The sequence below is a fragment of the Uloborus diversus genome, chromosome 3 (assembly GCF_026930045.1).
Source record: "Uloborus diversus isolate 005 chromosome 3, Udiv.v.3.1, whole genome shotgun sequence".
NCBI classification, from domain to species: Eukaryota; Metazoa; Arthropoda; class Arachnida; order Araneae; family Uloboridae; genus Uloborus; species Uloborus diversus.
Window position 1 is genome coordinate 211,907,675 of NC_072733.1, and position 24,623 is coordinate 211,932,297.

At 33.6% G+C, this 24,623-nt stretch overlaps 1 protein-coding gene across 1 annotated transcript in view; it reads right to left on the reverse strand.

The window, feature by feature from the left end:
* Nucleotides 1–410: 410 nt before the first annotated feature.
* Nucleotides 411–24,623, reverse strand: part of LOC129218678 (ninjurin-2-like) — a 49,020-nt gene continuing 24,807 nt past the window's right edge. The window contains exons 2-3 of the mRNA XM_054852998.1: nucleotides 4,483–4,683; nucleotides 411–682 (exon numbers count right to left, since the gene is read on the reverse strand). Coding sequence (XP_054708973.1) covers nucleotides 521–682; nucleotides 4,483–4,683 — 363 coding nt within the window. The 3' untranslated portion in view covers nucleotides 411–520. The remainder of the gene's footprint in view (nucleotides 683–4,482; nucleotides 4,684–24,623) is intronic.

The window sequence follows — 24,623 nt, forward strand, 5'->3', positions numbered from 1 at the left end:
CAAAAACAGGATAATAAAATGAGCTCACAGCGGGACTCTATTTTTTTCATAATCTGAAATAAAGCAATTCTGCAAGATTATTTTGCGTGCGGAAATGAAGTGCTGCTGAGGATCTATAAATCTTTGTAGATTTAAAAGGAAAACTTCCTTCCAAGAAGCACCACTCGAAAACATGGGAAAGTAGATATTAGTGAGAAATAAGCTTTCAAATAATAGCTTGCTTTAAAATGTATATTACCGGGAAAATGTAGACATTCAATAATGTATAGGTGTGTTTAAACGTGGAGGAGAGTAAATCAAAGCATCACATTGAATTTCGAGCAGATCAAGCGACTCTTTTGAGGCTTTACTCAAAACGAATGTTAATAGATTTTAATTATTCTTTTCATTCCTCGATACAATAATTTTAACTGTAGGGAAAAAAATGTTTATTTAAGAAAAATGTATTTCTCACAAAGACCAGTATAAAATGTAATTACAGTACGAATTGACGAAAATTGAAGGACATTATTAGCCTCCTTTATCTAGGAGGCGTTCCAAATGCAGACACAAATACATTAGATACTGTGATGAGGAAAATGCCGATGATAGTGAGGTTGTTGATCATTTCTGCTCTTGACTGATGACTGATCAGGTTGATGTTGTATCGGGTATTCAGTATTAGCAGAACTCCAACGACAAGCTGAGAAAAAAAGTTTGAAATATTATATCAATTGAAAAAATAACGTTAAACAAAGCTTAAAAGGATTCATAAGTTTAATTAAGTACATAAAAAGCGACATTGCAGGAAAAACAGAAACAAAAATATACGAAAAAAAAACTTTTCTTCCTAACTCCCTACTTTTTAGTACAGGACTGCACGTGCAACATGCGGTAGTGCATTGATTATCTGCAACGTAGCGATGCAGTGACCTCAAAGATGAGGTATGGACATGGATCTCAACACATCTGAAACTTAATGGATGCTGTTCAAAGTTTTCCGCTAGCAAGAGGTTCGAGACGTGAAATTAATGGCAACATATATCATCACTTTAGGTGATGAGTCGGAATGATGATATCGAATGTAATTCGCCAATGTAGCAGTGACTCTAATACACACGGACGCAGTAATCATGATAATGCATAAATAACCGGGATTCGTCCCAAAGCATGACAAGACCCTTACGTCCACGTTCATCCAACCATTGAATGCGTTCCTGCCAATGATGGCTGTGTAAAAAAAATACCCAAGCTATTGCTAACGTGCTGACAGTTTGCAGTACTGCAAATGAAGGGTTTGCAGCAACAAAGAGTTAACTCCATTTTTTTGGTCGTTTGGTTCAACAGGGAGTTATCTCCGTTTGATAGTTCTCAAGTTCATTTTGTTCAACAAGGAGTTATTTCCTGTTGATAGTTCTCAAGTTGTTCGCTGGAATGAGTTAGCTGCTGCATTCGCTTGAGGCAACATGCAGTTAACTCCAGGAGATTTCCCAACAATCAAAAAATGGAGTTAACTCTTTGTTGCTGCAGATCCTTCAAATGTCGTCGCCTGTCCATACAGAAACTTGCTTGTCTTATTAACGATACTTTATTGACCTGATCTTCATGACGTGGCTTTGTCATCCCTAAAAATCATGCGAATAACATAACTATTCCATCGGTTGTTGGTGTTTTGGTTCGATGAAACTCTGAACGACGCTTGACATGAACTCTGACCAGCCCTCATGAACACATCGGTTTCCTACTCTGGCGACAAACATGGGATCTCGACCAAACTATGAAACAATACTACTCTAAGTCTGGCGGATCGCGGAAGGTCAAAAATAGGTGCGCCAAAGATATTTTGAAAGTATGAACTACTCAACTACATTGCTTTGAAATTTTTTTTGCAGGTAATAACATCTTTAGGGGCGACTTTCATTACTTTTTCTAGTATTTTAGAAGATTGATTTCAGTTTTTAATGGTTAGTGAAGAATAGGATAGTTTATGAACCTCGATAAAAATTTTCAAAAGTATCCGGACCCCAGCTAAAATTACTTGCCGACCCCTGCTATAGGATATACCGCAATCTCATTCCGCTTCAATTCTACGTTCGTCAAAGTTATACACGTCTGGTTGTCTTTTATCTTTCCCTCTTTCTTACATGAGGCATAACAGTAACTTTCTCCCCATAAAACAATGTTCAAATGTAACTTTTTTTTTCCACATATGAAAAAAATCTTACACACTCTTTTAGTTTACACGCACTTTTAGAGGCGTTACCGCCGCTTGCTTTATATGAACGCGTTAAAAAGCTATTCGCTTGTACATTTCAATTCTCACAAAGTTCTTTGGTCAATCAAATATAATCTCTCTTATGCCGCCTTCCTGGAGTACCAATTTTAATCACTAGATAGAGTTCACAGATGTTCCATCTCCTGTAGTGTGAAAAGTATTTAAGATTTCGTCAGTTCGATAAAAATTCAGTCTTGTTTTGTAATAGAATTACATTTTATAGTTATAACTTAATATCAATTTAATTGAAATATTTAAATTAATTCAAACTGAAAGAATATTATGTTTTGAAACACAATTTGTTTCGTAAATGTTGTAAAATGGGTGTTAATGATGTGACAATCATTTTAAAACGATTATGAAACGTTTTTACGGTATGTGTGTTACTTGGAACAATAAGCACTCCTTTTCAATGGTGTAGTCGTTGGTGTAATAGTTTTCTTTATATTTTTTACATTGCTATTTAATTTTATCAATTAGGAGAAATATAGGGAGTGTCGCTCAAAGCGGGTAGGCCTTCGTATGCTCCCCCATAGTGGGTAAGCGGCGATGCATACGTATGTCATGTTAACAGAAACCCCCCCGAGTTTTACCAGTCCCAGCGAAGCAGCAGTGAAGTGGCATGGCACAATCGGGCTTAAAATAAAAAAAAGATACATTTCTAAAGAAAAATGAAGTGTTGTAACTTGTGATTAATCGAATACCAGCTTATTTTTTAGATTGTCAATAATATTACATTATTCTGACACCATCCACCTACATACTACGATAGTCATTTCGTTTCTTTCATTTTAAAATTTGAGGTTATAATTATTGAAATAAAAAAACGTGCCTTCGAACAAGCAGATATAGGATTTAATCATATAATTATTTATAATTTCGTGACTCGTGTGCTGACTTAGATTTTCTACTTCAGTACGATAAGTATAACTTTAAAAAGTTATTTTTTAGGATAGCAATTAGTCCATAATTTAATTAGTTAGTTATGTTTTTTAAACAAATGTGCTGACTTTAAATTGGATAAGTACAACTGTTTTATATACATATATATTATAATGGCAGGTAAATAGTCAACTATTTTAATCATTTTTAACTTCATATTTGATTGGCAATTGTACCAAATCACAATTAGTTAAACTTACCCGCTTTGGGCTCCCTGGTAAGGTAAAGCGGGTTTTTTAAAGTTTCTAAAGTTTGATAATAAATAAATATTGGGTGTGAAATAATACAAAAATCACTTTTTGTTTTGAAGATCAGGAACCCTGCTAGGAAATGAAACAAAAACTGTTGCGATAAAAGTCCAAAAACTACTTTGTCCGAGCGTTCTTCGAAAACCTACCTGCGTTGGGCCACCCTCCCCTACTTTGTACTTCAATTTTAGCTCTAAAAGATAAACTTCTGATGAAAATATTAATTTTGCATGATGAGAAACGGTTTAGAAGAATTTTGAAATTTTGAGAAGAAAACGTCTTTTAATTGTTTCTATTTTTTACGACTAGATACAGAAAGTTCTGGAAACCATACTTTTGCTGCATGTACTATTGCTATTCCAATAATATGTATGAAAATATAATTTAGCAGCTCATGAGACTAAGATCATGTATTCGATGATATTCATGAAGCTCTATTGGGGTATTTACTAAATTTTATTTTTAAGACATTCGACAATAATATAAGTACATAACCCTAATGTTTCGAGGAATTTTATCACTCAACTGTTCTGCTTTCTCACGACAAAATTTAAATCTATTTTAAACAAAATTAGGAGTTCGGAAGCTGAATTTATTCTGGAAAAGATGATGACTTATTTCACAAGACTATTTCTTGATTAAAAAAAAATATGGCATAGGAAGAAATCATGGAGTTAAAAAAATGTATCGTAGTTCCGGGGGAAAACTATTTCGATTCATGAATTATTGTGCCCAATTAAAACTTATTCTAACGTCAGTTAGTTTCTTGAAAATTAGTAAAATCAAATTGCAATGCTGCTTCTTGGTATGATAGGATTCAAAACAAGCTTTTCTGTGGAGTCGTCAACACAACATGAAATGCACATCGGATTCAAAACAGTTTTTTTTTTCCCTCGGGTTCTATTTTCCTTCGCTAACAATTTAAGAATTTTTATATATTCGCGCGAGTATTAAAACAATTGAGTAACATATTGATGCGCTGCCGAATGGTTAAGTTCTTTTTAAGTGTCTCTGCATTAAAAAAAATGAAATACCCACCTGCAATATGATGGAAATGGTAATGCATATCACATTGACCAAATAAAAACGTCCGGCATCTCCATCCTTGAGAATGTACTTGAGTTGAGATGCATTTGCCGTCAACAATGCAATGTCCATCATGCCCTGTGCAACACTTTTCTTCGTTGCATACAGATTCATGTCCATCCCGGGCCGAAATGTGCGAGAATAACGGGATTCCTTAAAGCAAAATTAAGGAAATTAAACTACGGTATGAAACTCAATAAAATTTATAATTTATCATTTTTACATCCATTACAAGATAAGATAAAAAAAAGATAAAATTTATTAACAAACAAAATACACATACATAACAGTAAGCAAAATTAAAAAAGTAAAGTTAAAAAAACTTACAAATTATAAAACATAAATTACAAACTTCATAACAAAATATTAAGAAAATCTTGACTATAGTTCAACACAAGTTAGTGTTAAAATTCACACTAAAGAGCGCCAAAGGCACTGTCCGCAGTGTTTTTTAATTGGTTTAGTATGGAGTACAAACACAAATATGTATTAACAGAAATATTTACAAATTAATTTTACACAAGTAGTAAAAATTTTACACAGAACAATTATTGGACTGTTTGACTCCAGAAAAAAAAGTATAAACAAGTATATTTTAAACGAATAACATAAAGGATATGTATGCAGCTGAGCGTGCTCAAAAAGAATACGTCATACAGCGACATCGTAATAACCGGGCCCAACATTAAAAGGGGTCTGGGGTTGGTCAACTCCGTCTCTGGGGAAAATAATGTATTTGAAAGGTTCAGAAAGCTGTTCCTCTTTATATTCTAAAATGGATATTTTACTACGCACTATCTTATGAGTAGAAAATCACAGTGCACTCGTAAACAATTAAATGATCTATTCAGTAAAATACCGCCCAATAGCCAGGGCTAAAGCAGAAATACATGAAATACACCGCCAGCTCAGTCATTTCCAGCCGTATGACTGCACGAAACTAATATGTCATACTATATGACATAATATATGTATGACTAATAAGCACGAAACTGCAGTCCTCGGCTGGAAATGACTGAGCTGGCGGTGTATTTCATGAATTAAATGATCGTTATGTGCCATTCAATGCTACTACTTCATGTGTTCATACTTATTTGTTTATCTTTTCATGCATTATATAATTTATTTACACATTTAGTTATTTAGTTATTGATTTATTTTTATAATAAATTATTTAGTTATAGATTAACTGGTTCACAACGTAACAGAAACAACATTAAGGAAATATATTTTTTATCACTGAGCACAAAAGCAATTTAATATAAGCATAAGAAAAATATCGTGAAAAAACTGTAAAGGTCATTCTTCAAAAAGTGTAACTTTTAAGTCACACGCACTTTACAGTAAAAACTTTAAGGAACCATTCATTTAACAATGTTTTTTAATTTCGTCAAAAATATATCTATTTAAACAAGTCAACAATTTTTTAATAATCATTTTTATTTTAGTATATTTTTGGTTCACAACATGTGAATTCTAACCTCCGTGGCATGTCACACACCTGGTGTGATTGTTTATGTTGCTTAATAACTTATTTAATTTAAAGTATATGCTTATTTATTTATTATTCCTTTCACAAGTGTCTCAAATACTAAATGCTCGAGTGTATTTAAATTTTTTCTATTGTGATTTAATTCGTTTTAGTAGTATAATTAAATCTGCCACACAAAAAATTCGCACCTCCTTTGCCCAAACATTAAATGCAATTGTTCAGCAACAGATGGCAGTAATGACATCAAATTTTATTTTCCACTAGCCTGCGTGCCCGGCGTTGCACGGGCTACTTAAAAAATGAAAGAGATGTCCAATTGATGTTTTTGTATTACTCTGACATCAGTTTCTAGAAGCGCTAAGAAGTAAATAAATTCGCGTAATGCAAGGTTTGTAAAACACCAGTAGAGCATATTTTTGTCAAAATTCTCTTTAACGTTAATCATAGTTATCAATGATACAAGTTATGAGTATTTTCAATTAGCACAAAAGATGAAAATATATGCATTATCAACTATAATCTCTGGTCACTTTAAACTGAATTAAATCTGATAGACTATATCTGAAATATTTATGTACAATTACGATCATCTTTTTACATAAAATGACACACACATTTTGATTGATTATGTGAAACTAAAGCACCAAGACTAAATAAATACCAATAAGCATTAATTAAATACCAAGTCATCAGATTCCAAGATAGCTTTAGTTAAAATCCATAAAAACAATTTTTTTGTTCAACTCTGTTTCACTTAAAGAAATCCAAACAATCTTAATTTAACATGTTCTTTTAACGATACAAACTGTATTTCAAAAATAGAAACAGGAAAGAAAAAGAAAGTTATTGCAATTCGAAAACTCACCCATGTAACGGGAAAAAGTTCAACAAAATAAACATAATTAGTCGCACATCCTAAATGTATCAAAATATGAGGCCGGTGAATGATAAACTTACACTACAATCAATAAACATAGCTAAAGAAACAACTTTTATATGAGGAAAAGAGTTAAGAACGTTGAATGTAAAAAATAAAAAAAAAGGACAGACGATAAAATAAAGGCTATATCCGAATAGAGCAACCAATTTTAAACTAATTTGAAATGAAATTCTGGATGGAAACGTTGTTTTAAGATTTGGACAGCAGCCAAAAAAATCTCTTTTAAAACAATTATTAGAATTTTATTTGCTCAAACGCAAAATGGCAACAGGAAAGAAATAAAAATTCCTGAATAATGTTATGTTAATTAACGTTTTAATTAATATCTCCGCTAATTAAAGTCGTACAATTACGAGATTGGTTCTATTGTTTTCTTTGGAAAATTTCGAATTGATCGGTATCTCGTTCGACTCTCGATTCGCAGCGGTTCTCGAGGAGATCGATCTTCAGACAGACAGACAGACAGACAGACGGACGCGAACAGATTTTAATATTATAGTGGATGATACAAGGCAGTCAGCCCCCTTGTTTATTTTCAGCCACAGTTGAAGTTGTGAATTTTTTTGTCGAAAACAAGAAGATAGAGATTTTGCTTCAAAGACTTAGTGTGGTTATTCTAACTTCTCACCTCCGTGAACTTGAATTTCAGGGATGTAAATTAATGTAAAAAATGAAGTGAACATGTTTTCATAAGCTTAACATGTGCAGATTATAGCAACGAAGAAAAAATAATTTTCCATGAAAAATGTATCTATTAGGCCTCTATTAATGGAAAGATCCTTACCTCCGTGACAGACCTTATCAATGTCATTATTTCTGAGGTGAAAATAACAAATGGAGGGGAAATACATCAATAATATGCATTCTACCAAAATTATAAATTGCCAGTATATCTTCAAATTTACTAAATGCTATTTTTTTTAACATACATTTGAAACTACTAATTAAGTCATACTTTAATTAAGAGAACTTAATACAGTAGCCCCTAGTTATATCGCGCCTCGTTATATCGTTCATTCGGATATATCGCTCTTTTCTTCTGTCTCCCGAAATATTAAAGCCTAAAATAAGAAAAAAAACTTTGCTTTAAGTTTGAAACCATTTCTGAAAACATATGGTATTGCACAGAGAAGGTCTCTTTCTTCTCTATTTTGTCAATGAACAAAAGGAAGCAATTCTTCTGAATTCGCTAGAAAAGCAGCAGCAATTCCTGTCATCCAAATGTACATATCCGCACAGTATATTTCTGTTTAAGATGGTCTGTAAACTACTTGACATCTTCTTTTGTATTGATACATTGCCTTTACAAGGAGTGAGAGACATCAAGCAAGTGTCATAGTAGCCCATGTAGAAGAGAACATACGCCCTTCTTTTAGTACAGAAAAGGTTTGTACTTGGTTGCACAAACCAGGATTTGCATCAAAGAAGGGAATAATGATCTGGACGAGCGAAATAGTTTCCTGGAAACTATCTGGTTTCTTTACTTTTCACATCCTTTCTACAGCAAGTAAAACGTATTAGAAAACCTACTCGGAATAAGAGGGTATTGGAATGCTCATTCTTATCTCGCGGTAGCTCAGAAAGATCGTCTTCATTCGCCATTTGATGATTCTAACTTTCTGACGGTGAAAATTTACTTAAATTTCAATCTTGTTTAAATTTCAATAGGTGTGATAGTACCCACATCGAAACCATTAGAAACTAATGTCAAAAAGAACGAATGCCTTTTTTTTGTGTATTAGACATAACTATTTTTAATGCTCTCCGTTATATCGCGCTTTCGGATATATCGCTCTTTTTCTTTGTCCCCCGAAAAGCGCGATATAACGAGTAACATCTGATTATTTGCACAACTGACAAAATTACTACTTTGATATTAAATTGACGTCAATTTTTAAATATTAAAAGTTTTTTTTCTTTTTTTTATTTCCGTGAACAAGGCAGTTTTTTTTTTTTTTTTTTTAAATTTATGAGTAAAATAATTGGAACTTAGCTGGGTCATTGTTTATGGTTACTTCTAAATTCGCTTTCATGTAAGAATAAAAGAAAAAAAGAAAACAAAAGGTTTCGAAATTGAAAAATATTTGCCTTCAAAAGTTACGTTTTCTGGAGAATGACCCGTCAGCATCTTACTGAAAATAATGTAGGAATGCATTGTTGTGAAAAATATTCTCAAATTGCTAACTTGCGTCATCTAAGAAGTGGCTAAGCTCTTAGCACATAATAAATGCCGCAGTATGCATAGAAATTTTCTCTAAAATTAACCAAGCGTAAACAATATTTTGACTTTTATGAGTTTCCTTAATTTCTCAGAATAAAATTCAAAGAAATATTCCATAATTACAGATAACAAGGCGATTACTCCCACCTTGAGCATTGATGATGCTTCCTTGTTGCATTAGCTTTCTATTTGAATGCAACGCATCAAGGACAATAGAAAGCTGGTAATAATGGCCCAAACAATAGATGAACTCATTGAAATATGGAAGCCACGATCAAGTATCTAAACAACCGAGTTTATTTAGTGGGAATTTAGGTAAGATTTGTTAAAAATCCTGCATCGGTTAGAAAAAAAATCATTCAATCCTTTGTCTTATATCTAAGAAGGAATGTTGACCTTGCTTTGAAAAAAAAAATGATTCAATGTTTTACACTTTGTTGCGGGAAACGATTTCCAGGAAACTTTGCAATTTAATGGTCATATATTTGAGCATTGTTCACGAATGTTTTAATAACATGCAAGCTGTTATTTAAGAAAAAAATCTAAAAGACACCGTGAATTAAGGAATTATGTCATTTATCCCAATGTGTGTGTGTGATGGGCTCATTGTTGCACTGTTAAAAAATTTCCGGAAAATTTACGGTAATTGTTACTGGCATCCATGTTGCCAGTAACTATTTCCGTAAAAATCAAATGTTACTGTAAAATTTTACGGTTTCCTTGGTAGGCCGCAGCAACCAATTGGCACTGGGATCGCTTATTTCTCCGGTAAAAATTACCGTAAAAATCAGCGATGCGTTAGCGATGCAATTTTACAGTAACAATTACCAGAAAATCTTCCTGAATTTTTAACAGTGTGGTCGTTTTTAAATGACTGGTGAGAAATTGGGATTTAAAAACCTAATAGGAATTACATGTGAAAACAAAAAATTAGAAAAAAGCCCAATTTCTTTGCATGCTTACGTATTAAACACTCAAATTAACACACTATTGTGAACATCTTACGATACAAAGCTTGAACATATTTAATTTAGAATGTTTAGCGCTCGACTAGCAATTATTTTCATAACCTTATGCATTACAATTTGCTTGTTTTTTCACTTTCATAACCAAATTATGTATCCGATGGAACGATCTGCACACTATGATTTGGAAAGATTCAGCCAAGTTTGAAAAGTCCGCAAGATGATGTACATTTCAAATAAACTCCGATAAATTGTTCGTTTCAGAACTACTCCGTGTAGCCGAAATCCCTAACTCTATAATGTTAAGTTGAGTTTAGCCTCGAAATATTTTTTATTTAAATGAGTTTCCGAAACATTTGAGGGTTTTATGACAACAGCGAGTGATGCCAAGAAAACGTTATAATTCCGATTAAAATTACAGTAGAACCTCGATTATCGAGCTAATTGGGACCGCTAGTGCCTCGCAGTGGCGTAGCTAGACCCGACTTTCGGGGGGGGGGTTACTTCTTTTTATATATATATATATATATATATATATATATATATATATATATATATATATATATATATATATATATATTTATTTATATATATATATATATATATATATATATATATATGTGTGTGTGTGTGTGTGTGTAATCGCATGGAATTTTTTCCTTTCTCTTCTTTCTTCTTTTTCTCTTTTTTTTGAGACTAACTTTTCGGGGGGGGGGGTTGTCCCCAAACCCCCCCCCCTTAGCTACGCCCCTGGTGCCTCGGATGTCGGACATCTCGGTTAATAGAAACTTTGTATAAAAAACCTGTCAGGATCTATAATTTTTAAATAACATTAATTTAAATACAATACGATACTTTTTAAATATTAAAATGACCATGTAAAATGTATTGTTTTACAGTTTAAATACTAAAATAGAAAATACCTTGCTGCAAGTTTCTAAAATATATTTATTTATTACAATGCCAAGTTAAATATTGAAAGATGCATTTAAAGAAGCAAACTTCTAGAAAATATTCTTATTTTCACATTGAAAACTCTTCATTTTATGTTAAATTATAAGTCCTTTTTTTTTAAATAGACTTCATTATCGGCTCGGTTAACAGAAACCTCGGTTAATCGAAGCTCGGTTAATTGAGGTTCTACTGTATTTGAAAATGAGAATGAGTGTTTTCTTGCAAAAGAAGTTGTGGATAGAGATTTCCAGCAAGGAGTCTTTTAAAGTTATTTCATGAATAAATGTTCTACAAATTGAACATTTTATTGAAACCGATTCTATGTTATTCAATACGTGGAAATGTTTTCCACTCATTCTAACATTTTGAATGAATCAATTCGAATGAATCAACTATTTATTCATTAATTTTATATTTACTTACTTATTTACTTCCCTTTATTTTTAATCATGATATCGTTTTGCTTATTTCTTTCTCCGCTGAAACTAGTCCTGTTCGTGCACACAACAATCGTTTTACGTTAAAGACAAGCTCATTTTTTATCCGGAATTGTAGATATACAAAAACTTAAAATTTAGAAGAAAATACCAAACTAGCTAGTCAGCAACTTTAGCTGGTCTTAGAATTTTAGACCAACGAAAAGAATAGTTCCTCTATTCTCCAAAAGAATTGCTTCAATCGATAACTCTAATGATTATAAATTGAGATTAAGTTACCTTTATTATTTAAACCTTTTGCACATTGGATATACAATGCACTAATGGCCAAAAGTATTAAAAAATGAGAGATCAAAGATTTCAACGAGATAAGTTCATAACAAAAGTATTATTTCAACTAAACTGGTCGTCTTGAAGTGCAAAGGAAGTAGAGACATATAAAAAAAATAAAGTTTAGCATCATGAACTATCAAAAAAATCGTGACATAACCTTGTGGATTACATGCCTGAAAGAAAACGTGTTATGATAGAAGTCAAATGCTGGCCAAAATCTTATTAAATGCTTTTCAGTTCAATTGCATCCATTTTTTACCTTCTCACTTTTCAATAACTAAATAGTTATTCTGAACAATAACTTAAAACCATGTCTTCTCTTAAGGGGGTCCGGGACACATTTTGAAATTTTTTTTATTATATACTTTAGAGTTTTGAAATGTTTTGCACTGATTCACCATTTTTTTAATAAGCAAAATCATAACATAAATATGAAAAAAAAATTATTTAAATTTAATTCGTTTTTTTTTAAATAAATGGGGTTGCTTTAAATTGCTATAACTCAAAATATTCTTGATCAATTTTCAATTTTTTTAAAATAAATTACGCAGAAATATCTAAGCTTTAATTTTTATTCGGCGATTTTAAAAATATTGATTCAATAAAAAATATTTCAAGAAAAATTTCGAAAAATTCGAAAATACTTTTTTTTTAAAAAAAATCATAATTTTTGCAGCAAACGTTTTTTTAAACTTCGCCGAATAAAATTTAAAGTAAACTGTTTGAAAAAGATATGCTCCAAGTTTCATTACTTTATCTTTATCGGTTCCTGACTTATAAGAGTTTGAATGCAAGAAATCGGGAAAAATTGCATCATGGAGAAAAACGCGTTTCAAGTTTTAAAGTTAAGAACACATTAGTTAGGTGCATGCAACAAAAATGATTATATCTTTCGTTCTATTTAAGATAGAAACAAGATTCAAACGTCCTCTTTAGCAGAAAAAAACAGAGTAATTTTTCACATGATAAAAAAAAAATTGCAAAATTTGACGATTTTTGTGTCCCGGACCCCCTTAAACTAATTTACTGTAGAGGAGGGCGGGGCACAGTGAGACAAAGCTATTTTTTAAACTGTTTTACTGTTATCTGTAAATGATGCTAGATAACCATGACTCTGCAGCAATTGACCTTGTGGATTCTGGGATATGAAGTTGATGCTTGAGTTTGCAATCAAATGATCGTTATTTTCCTGGTTTCAGGCAAGCAAAGTGTTTTTCTTGACTATCGTATGCATCGATTTATAACATTTTCTTTTATGAATAACTAGTGGCACCCGCACGGTTTTGCCCGTAGTAGAAAATTAAAAGGTCTTTTGGTTCGCCTGTATATTTACAAATAATGAATGGTGAATGTCTCGCCAATTGGCTTGCCCATGTTACGGTTCCACATTATGATAACTTGATAATTTACTCGTCCATCTTATGATAGTTTTGCTCGGGAAAATGTTCTTAAAATTGGAATAGAAAAAGAACAAAATCGAATTTTCGAAAAATCGCTTCGAGGTGCACACCCCCATGCTACAAACTAATTCTGTGCCAAATTTCATGAAAATCGGCCGAACGGTCTAGGCGCTATGCGCGTCACAGGGACCCTGACAGACAGACAGAGATCCGGACAGAGAGACTTTCAGCTTTATTATTAGTAAAGAAAATTAGCTATTTGACAGTTGTAGTTGGGGCAGAGTGAGACAGTCTCACTATGCCCCATCCTGAATTCTAATTCAAAAGGGATTTTTTTTTTTAAATTTAACTTATGATCTAAGAGTTTTCAACTTGATGTGTATTTACTTAACAGGTATTTTTACCTCGTCAAGTATGTGAATTCAAGCGCATTAAACGAAAATAAGGACATTTTTTGACGATTCCATGAGAAATTCATTTGTAGCTTACCTTCTGATTCCAAGTGACATTTCAGGCAAAATAAATCATAAAAATCTGTAAATCTTTACTAATAATAAAGCTGAAAGTCTGTCTGTCCGGAGGATGTCTGGATGTCTGTAGGATGTCTGGATCTATGTGACGCGCATAGCGCCTAGACCGTTCGGCCGATTTTCATGAAATTTGGCACAAAGTTAGTTTGTAGCATGGGGGTGTGCACCTCGAAGCGATTTTTCAAAAATTCGATGTGGTTATTTTTCTATTCCAATTTTAAGAACAAAAATATCACAAGATGGACGAGTAAATTACGAAATTATCATAATAATTATCACTGTGGAACCATAACATGGGCACAAGTCAATTGGCGAGATACGAAATTATCATAACGTAGAACCGTAACATGGGTACAAGCCAATTGCCGAGGAAATTCACCATACATTATTTGTAAATATACAGACGAACCAAAAGACCTTTTAATTTTTCTATTACGGGCAAAGCCGTGCGGGTATCACTAGTTGTAAATAAAACTAATGCAAAAGAACCCTCTTGTTCTAGTGTAGCAATGAGTGTTTTCTTAGGTTCTTAGAGTTTCAGAGGATATCAAAAAACCGAAGAGAGAAAAGGATTGAAGAAAAATCATAAAGAGGGTAAAAGTATCATTGCAAGTGATGCTCCTGGAAAACAAACTTTAAAAGAAGAAAACACAAAAACTATGGAAATAAAAAACGTCAAAAAACGTAGAAAATTGAAGAATTACATGAAATACACCGCCAGCTCAGTCAATTCCAGTCGAGGACTGCAGTTTCGTGCTTATTAGCACTCATCAGCCCGGCATAGGACTAACTGAGCTGGAGGTGGAAAACCTCTTAAGGAAGCCAAGAGTGCCAAACAAACTGGTAGCTAATATAGAATTAGCACTAACCAGACGAGTGACCGAAACAATGGTTCGGTTCGACTCGAATATTGCAGGCAAGGCAGGTATATTCAGTAAGTTACCGCCCTACAGCCAGGGCTAAGGCAGAAATACATGAAATACACCGCCAGCTCAGTCAATTCCGGTCGAGGACTGCAGTTTCGTGCTTATTAGCACTCATCAGCCCGGCATAGGACTAACTGAGCTGGAGGTGGAAAACCTCTTAAGGAAGCCAAGAGTGCCAAACAAACTGGTAGCTAATATAGAATTAGCACTAACCAGACGAGTGACCGAAACAATGGTTCGGTTCGACTCGAATATTGCAGGCAAGGCAGGTATATTCAGTAAGTTACCGCCCTACAGCCAGGGCTAAGGCAGAAATACATGAAATACACCGCCAGCTCAGTCAATTCCGGTCGAGGACTGCAGTTTCGTGCTTATTAGCACTCATCAGCCCGGCATAGGACTAACTGAGCTGGAGGTGGAAAACCTCTTAAGGAAGCCAAGAGTGCCAAACAAACTGGTAGCTAATATAGAATTAGCACTAACCAGACGAGTGACCGAAACAATGGTTCGGTTCGACTCGAATATTGCAGGCAAGGCAGGTATATTCAGTAAGTTACCGCCCTACAGCCAGGGCTAAGGCAGAAATACATGAAATACACCGCCAGCTCAGTCAATTCCGGTCGAGGACTGCAGTTTCGTGCTTATTAGCACTCATCAGCCCGGCATAGGACTAACTGAGCTGGAGGTGGAAAACCTCTTAAGGAAGCCAAGAGTGCCAAACAAACTGGTAGCTAATATAGAATTAGCACTAACCAGACGAGTGACCGAAACAATGGTTCGGTTCGACTCGAATATTGCAGGCAAGGCAGGTATATTCAGTAAGTTACCGCCCTACAGCCAGGGCTAAGGCAGAAATACATGAAATACACCGCCAGCTCAGTCAATTCCGGTCGAGGACTGCAGTTTCGTGCTTATTAGCACTCATCAGCCCGGCATAGGACTAACTGAGCTGGAGGTGGAAAACCTCTTAAGGAAGCCAAGAGTGCCAAACAAACTGGTAGCTAATATAGAATTAGCACTAACCAGACGAGTGACCGAAACAATGGTTCGGTTCGACTCGAATATTGCAGGCAAGGCAGGTATATTCAGTAAGTTACCGCCCTACAGCCAGGGCTAAGGCAGAAATACATGAAATACACCGCCAGCTCAGTCAATTCCGGTCGAGGACTGCAGTTTCGTGCTTATTAGCACTCATCAGCCCGGCATAGGACTAACTGAGCTGGAGGTGGAAAACCTCTTAAGGAAGCCAAGAGTGCCAAACAAACTGGTAGCTAATATAGAATTAGCACTAACCAGACGAGTGACCGAAACAATGGTTCGGTTCGACTCGAATATTGCAGGCAAGGCAGGTATATTCAGTAAGTTACCGCCCTACAGCCAGGGCTAAGGCAGAAATACATGAAATACACCGCCAGCTCAGTCAATTCCGGTCGAGGACTGCAGTTTCGTGCTTATTAGCACTCATCAGCCCGGCATAGGGCTAACTGAGCTGGAGGTGGAAAACCTCTTAAGGAAGCCAAGAGTGCCAAACAAACTGGTAGCTAATATAGAATTAGCACTAACCAGACGAGTGACCGAAACAATGGTTCGGTTCGACTCGAATATTGCAGGCAAGGCAGGTATATTCAGTAAGTTACCGCCCTACAGCCAGGGCTAAGGCAGAAATACATGAAATACACCGCCAGCTCAGTCAATTCCGGTCGAGGACTGCAGTTTCGTGCTTATTAGCACTCATCAGCCCGGCATAGGACTAACTGAGCTGGAGGTGGAAAACCTCTTAAGGAAGCCAAGAGTGCCAAACAAACTGGTAGCTAATATAGAATTAGCACTAACCAGACGAGTGACCGAAACAATGGTTCGGTTCGACTCGAATATTGCAGACAAATCAGGTATATTCAGTAAGTTACCCCCCCCCCCCCATTATAGTCCTATGCCGGGCTGATGAGTGCTAATAAGCACGAAACTGCAGTCCTCGACTGGAATTGACTGAACTGGCGGTGTACTTCATGTATTTCTGCCTTAGCCCTGGCTATAGGGCGGTAACTTACTGAACTGTAGACTTATTTGACACAACTGAGGAGGTAGAAAAAATTAAAAGTTGGATCTGATATATTTATCAGACTAGGTTAAAAAGTGCGAAAATCTATCTTCTGAGTTTGAAGGGTTGGATAGCGAGACCCTTTAACTGAGACTTAGTTATGATGGAGTTTGCCATCAAGCAGAAATACTTTTGTGTTAGTAATGTTCTAATGGCAGCTGATAACGATAGAGACTTGTGCATTTGTTTGTTTGCACAAAAGTAAAACCATTTTGAGTATTTTCATTTGACCATCTGTACCAGATGTTGCATTCGCTCTGAATAAGAGTGTTAAATTATTGATAACAGCTCCTACGAAACAAAAATAGACAAAGCAAAATCATTCTTTTCTGTGGTCTGAAAATTAAACTTTTAGTTGGATGTATGACGAAATTTGAATTTTTTTATTATGATTTAATTTTGATTTTAAACGTTGAACATATGTGTCACTCAACCATATATGATGACTCTCTGTGCCTTGTATGCTGTATGAGTGAAACAACGGGACCCCATGCGTAAGGCACAGCGAGACGAAATTTTACGTTTCTATTTTTATATTATCTCAAAAACTTGAAATAGCAGTCAAGTTTTTTGTGTCTCAAAAGTTAGTGCACTAAGCTGCATTACAAATCCAACTTAAAAATTTTCCGATTGAAACAAAGTTTCCAAATATCTTGAATTTTATATTTTTCGTCTCACAGTGATCCACCCTCCCCTGTTGAAATAAAAAAATATCACTTGTGTAAAAAATACGAATATTTTATCCCGTTGTTTCACTCATGAAAAGCTCTTACATTTCTCAAACTTGCAATACTTTTACACAAGCATCGTTGAATGATATGTGCTACTAAGAAAAGTAAAGAAAATGAAAGTTTAAGTTTTGGAAATACATTTTTAAAGCAAAATATGTTGTAAATGAAGTAACTACACAAAAAAAAAAGTAAAACAGAACGATAGCAGACATAAAAATTTCAACTCGAGGAAAGAGAGCAAAAAAAATAATAAAATTTTATGTTCCATTAAAAGTATTTTTTGAAAATAAGTGAGATGTAGAATGGAAAATAGAGTGACACGTTAGGAAAAGACTGAAAAATGGGGGTGGAAAGAAAAAGAAACAGAATACCGAATGTAAAATAGTGAACTATTTAACTATTTTATAAGATCTTCAACTGCGATTAACATGATAAAAAATATGTACATTTTCACTGAAAATTAACTCGAGACGTGGTCAAAATCTTAGTAAACTTGACATGTGCAGAAGACAGTTTAATACTTCCCGCGAATTATTTTTTAACTCATTTAAAAACATTCAAGCAAATATTTTACAACCAATTAGAAATAATAATTTATGAGCTTTGAATTAACGTCTGCAAGGCGTTTCCGTTACAATGAAGCAATAAAATTGATCATATGGCTGTCAAAAATCTAGTTTTTTAACGCAATATTTTCCCCCTTTTTCCTGTCCTTGAAACCTGTTTCAGCAATCTGTGGTCCAGATGGCACAGTTTTGACAACCGTATTAAAAAACTCATCTACAGCCGACAAAATTCGATTCTCTTTAATTTGATTGGAGAAGTATGTTTTCTTTTTTAAACTTGACTCATTTGGAGAATTGTGCACAGATAGAATGGGCTAAATTAATCTGGAACGCCTCTTCACCATCTTTCTCACACATATGCACACGAACACATCAATATACAGTTGACGCTCATTATAACGACCACACATTATAAAGACCGTCCCATTATAACGACCAGTGGTAAAAGTTCCAACTTTGTTCCTATGAACTCTACGTTGATTTGCCTTCGTTATAACGACTGTTCTGTATCGTCTAATCCAATACAACGACCGAATTCAACGGACGCTATTTCTGCTGTTCTTTCCAATAAAACAAATCTGTAGCTTGAAATGACCTTGATTATTGTTTACGGACATTTGCCTGAAGTTTTCAATGTAAAATCCAACTTTGAGATGGGGGGGGGAGAATTACCATTCACCACAGCTAGCACAAAAAAAGGGGGGGGGGAGGAAAAATCGAGAAATTTCCAGATTGCTAAGAAAAGGGAGTTGACACATGTGTTGGTAGTTTTGTGTTTGAATCTAGTGGTTTTTAAGATTTGGGGTTCTCGAGGGACTTTTAAATGTTTCTTTGAAAAGCAAAAAAAAACACAATTTCTCACCTTTATCTGAAACGGAAAATAAGGTGTTGCAAAAATCACGTCTGCTAAAAAGGCAAACATCTGTTTCTGGTCAGAAAATGTAGTGGTAGCAGTAGTAGTAGCAGATTTGTAAGTGTGTAACATTTTCCTCCCTATATTTTCTACTTTAAAATTTGTTTAATATTCTATCATAGTATTTTGCCCACGATTTTTCTAAACACTCCTATTAAAAAAATAATTTGAGCATTTAACTGGAATGTTTGAAAAAGTACCATTTTGTTTTGGAACAGGGCATGCATGATGACTGTGTATATTTTTTAAAATTATACCTCTTATAACGATCCCTCGTTATAAAGACCTTTTTCTCTGGGACAGAGATGGTCGTTATATCGAGCGTCGACTGTTATATACAGTCGGACCTCCATATATCGAAGTAGCAAATTCCCAGAAAAACAATTCGATATATAGAAATTTCTATACATAGAAACGATCTTATTTCATCGTACAAATCTCCTAAAATTAAAGCTCATTTTCGTGTATAAAACTCAATTTCTAATTTATACGAGCATGGGATTAAATAAAAGTTGAAAAATATAAATTAGCAGAAATTACATTTCTGCGCCGTCATACATATTCATTTTTCTGCAATTAACTTCATTCGCAACATTAGGGGGGTTTCGTTTTGACACTGTAATCAAGAGAAAAGTAAAAATCAATCTACTTAACTTGAATGATTTTTACTGATGCTAAAAAGACTGGGAATGATAATCAAAAGACAAAAGAGATAACTTGAAACTGATTTTACAGTGTTACTGGTTACAACTTAGATTTGAAATAAACTTGAGAAAATTTAAGAACTCCAGAACGGAGCAACGTCCTATCTACACAGCCCTCAACCCCAGATTCCTTATGAGTTTCGTAGCAACCTTTAGTGAACATAATTTTTTCCCCTAATTTTCATTTTTCATGAGACAAACAGTCAGAACTGGAAAAAAAATCTACGAATATCTCGAAAATTTTTTTCGATATATCGAGATTTTTTCGATATATAGAAACAAATTTTCTATGTAATGAACACAGAAATTTGCTGGGATTTCCATGTATAGAAAATTTCGATATGTGGAAGTTCGATATATAGATGTTCGACTGTATATATATATATATATATATATATATATATATATATATATATATATATATATATATATATATATATATATGTATATATATATATATATATATATATGACCGTGGGGAGGTAAACGGCAGTATCTTCAGAACTACGTTTTCGAGATATTAGAAGGAACGCGTTTTGGGTTCAATACTAACAATAGGAAAGTGATGGAATTACACGTTTTTTTTTTTTTCTCAGCGGAAACCTAGTAGATAAGTTTGTACAATAAAGGCTAACGTACAATAGATGACGAAAACGAAAAATGAAAAATTTGCAATTGCTGCCCTTTACCTGCCTACGGCAGCATATATACACTATATGACCAAAAGTATTGGGACACTTTCAAAAATTCACATTTTTAAGGATTTCTCAAGAAATAAGAGATCAATTGCTTTGTAACTTTTGTCACATAAAAAGTATGCTCCAGATGTCATTTTTCAATAAAAGTTATATCACCCTTGCGGTTCGGGGAACAGTAAGAAAGTGAGGAAAACAATAATGTTTTTGATCATCATTCATCGTAAATAGCTCAGAATAAGCTGTAAATTTTAGAAAATAGTTAGCTTACTATGTACAATTATTTTACCTTTCGAGAAAGTATCACTGATATTCACACAGATATAAGCATTTCTTTCAAAAACTACGAATTGTATTTGAAGGTTTTTGGTTCATAACGCAAAGTTTTCCATCAAAGCTTACGATACTTTCAGAAAACTTGACAGCGTACAAGAGAAGTATAATACTATAATTTGAAGTTAAAACGTTGAAAATTTGATAAAATATGGACATTTAAAGCACTTAATTTTTCACATTGCATACGGAAAAAATAGCAATTTATAACTGAAACCCAACTAGATTCCTCATCTCCTGAGAAAATTCCAGTTGAATATCTTTAAAATTCAGAAAGTTATCAGCAATCTGATGAGCCGAATTTGAATAACTCTTGGATAAGCGACGAATCGTGAAAAACCCATCGCAAATAATGTGTTTTTATCATGAATCATACTGAACGAAAGAAAGCAAATATTGTAAACTTGCAAACGATCTCTCACAATTCGTCGTCTATCCAAAAGTTAATCAAATTCGGCTCATTAGATCGCTGAAAACTTTCTGAGTTTTTAAGATATTCAACTGGAATTTTATCATGACTTGAGGAACCTAGTTGGGATTTAGATTATGAAAGTTATAAAGGGCTATCTTACGCGCATGCGCAGTGAAAAATTAATTGCTTTAAATTTCCATATTTTACCAAATTTTCAGCATTTTAATTTCATGTTTTAGTATTATACTTCTTTTGTATGTTGTGTAAAATCCTTTTGAAAGTTTGGTAAGCTTTGATGGAAAACTTTGCGTTTTATGAGCCAAAAACCTTCATAAAATTTGAATAAATGCTTCGTGAATATCAGGGATACTTTCTCAAAAGTACGTAAAATAATTGTACATAGTCAGCTAACTAATTTCTGAAATTTACAGCTTATTTTCAGCTATTTACAACGAATGATGATGAAAAAAACATTTTTGTTTTCCTCAATTTTTTACTGATCCCTGAAACGCAAGGGTGATATAACTTTTATTGCAAAATGATAGCTGTAGCACACCTTTTATGTGACAAAAGTTACAAAACAATTAATCTCTTATTTCTTGAGAAGTTCTTAAAAATGGGAATTTTTGAAAGTGTCCCAATACTTTTCCCGTTTAACTGCAAGACCTCTATTTTTGCAACCGTTAGTTCTAGATGCATACTGTCTACTGAAAAACGGTCAAAATAAGACGCAGAGTTACGATATGAAAAGTTTGAATTGAAAAAGGAACGTTATGAAAAAATACGAAGTCCAACTTTTTATACGTCTCCAGACTCATGGTTATATTTAATAAAATAATCTCCATACAAAAATAGTACTAACACAAAAAATTTGAAACATTTGCTAGCAAAATTTAAGGATATATTAGGGTTCAAAATCAGTAAAAACCTGCAGATGAGATTGGACTAAACGCCTTGCTACTAAACTTGCTACTAAATAAAACTTGAACACTTGCTACTAAATAAAATTTTGGATTTTCAAATCTACCTTTTCATATTATAGTTCCTAAAAATACTTCATTTTTTAAATCCTTTTAAAATTTGTTAAACTCAAAAGTGGAAGCTTTACTTTTCAGAGAAGGTAGTACTAATAATCAACAGTAATAAAAACTGCAATTCGTGTTTTTGAAAAAAATAAAAAAATAAATAAAAGATAAACATATATTTTCAAAAAGCTGTAGTACAAAAAATTCAACACATACTACCAACTGGTGCAAATCGTTTAAAAGGAAAATTGTTTATCTTTAGATAAATAGAACACAAACTTGTGCGTCCTGAGTTAAACTCGAAAACTACCGAACCGATGTCGTTGAAATTTTTAGTTTGTCTAGATTAGTGCTGGAAGGTTTCAACAGTTTTGAAAAACAATCGATGAATAATTGAAGTGTCTGCAGCAACGAAGAGTTAACTCCATTTTATTTGTTGTTGGGAAATCTCCTGGAGTTAGCTGCTTCATTCGCTTGAGGCAACATGCAGTTAACATATTCTATCGAATAACTTGAGAACTATCAACCGGAGATAACTTCTTGTTGAGCCAAACGAACTTGAGAACTATCAACCTGAGATAACTCCTTGTTGAATCAAACGAACAAAAAATGGAATTAACTCTTAGTTGATGCAAAGCCTTCAATTCTTCTTTTTATTCGAATTTCAATTTTTGACCCAAAATTGGATGTTTCTGCAGGAAATAATTGAATAGGTCTCTAGAAGATGGGTATATATTGTAGTGGAGGAAGAGCATGTCATACTCGATCTTCATTAATATTTAGTCCTTCCTGTCCAAGAAGAAGGATATATATTGCAAATTAAAAAACAAATTTTAATTTGCAACGTAAGTCCTTCCTCATTGGACCTATTAAATCATCGTATCAACTCAAATTTCGATTCATTTGAAAGCGCGGAAGAAATGCATTTTTCGAATATTTTCCACCAACGGTTTAAAAAAAAAAGAACGGAGGACAATAGCAAGGAAAAAAGTTGTAAGCATCTTAAGTAAGGAAAAGCCATTTTTTCCCGACCTTTGCATCGTTTCCGTTTTCGCTCCAATGTCTAAATCTATATTTGAAGCAGATTTCACATTCTAAAACGAGGCTTATCTTGATTTTTAAACTTATATTGCAACGTGTTTTCGTCAAGACAGGAAACAATATTTTCATATTATAAAACGAGGCGTATATTCAGTTTTAGAGTTTTATTGCGGCACGTTTTCGTCTAGACACGTGGTCATTTCGTCGCCAAAATGACATATTTTGCTCTAAACAAATCCATGAATTTTCTTTTAGAATTAAATCCGTGAGTCTAGTACAAACTCTGTCTTTGGCTCTAAAACAATTAATTCATTACTGCGTGCAATAGGTGCAATATAATTTAGGAGTGAATCGTAGCCATTTTGGAAACTATAAATAGCAAAAAAAAAAAATGCATAGGTTTGTCTTGCAGCAGATTGGTAATTACTGACTTTCTTCAACGGACTCGAAAGGCCTGTCGTTTCAACGTTTCAAGGAAAGGTCTTCAGTTTATCTTAAACTTCTTAAAAAATACCATTATGATATATATATATATATATATATATATATATATATATATATATATATATATATATATATATATATATATATATATATATATATATCAACACCTTTTACTTCTTATTCCTTGAACTTCGACGACCTTACGGGAAGTTTTCAATGACAGAGACTCTTGGAATTTTTTCCAATTGTCGCCAAGTGTTTTGACGCCAAAGAATATCTTCTAATGTTTTATGGTTTGTTCGATGCAGAAAGAGCGATCATTGCCAAAAATTTGCCAACTAAATCCCGTTACTGCTATCCCGGTAAATTCATCTATTTAAAAAGAAAATTTGCATGAATTAAGAAAAAAAAAAAGGAATTCATGCTTTATTCATTAGCTGACTCTGGACAGAAACCCTGATCTAGATTAGAAAACGGAAGACAAAGTTTGGGGGGAATATTATTTACCTATTTATCTTTTTTTTTTTTTTTTTTTTTTGAGCAATCATGGTTGGTTTGATTAGGCTTAATGGCGCGACAGCCTTTGTAGGCTATACTGCGCCGAGAGCAATTATGAATTGCTTATTTTCCAAGCTTGACCAAAGTTGATGTTGCTCTGATTTTTCAAATTACCACGACAACGGTTGTTTGTAATATTTATTTAGAGAGCAAAATTTTCGCCGTCATAGTTACAAATCGTCTACAGTTTGATTTAATGCATACTTTTTTTCAGGGCTTAACTCCAGCAGACTTATCATTAAGAAAAGGGTTTTTTTTTTGTGTACGGTTCTTCAGGAAAAAACATCTATAGAGAAGAACTCAAATAGCAAAACTTAATCAAAGTACAAAATTTCCAGATTACTAATTTCCATCATTTAAGATTAATAAGAAATA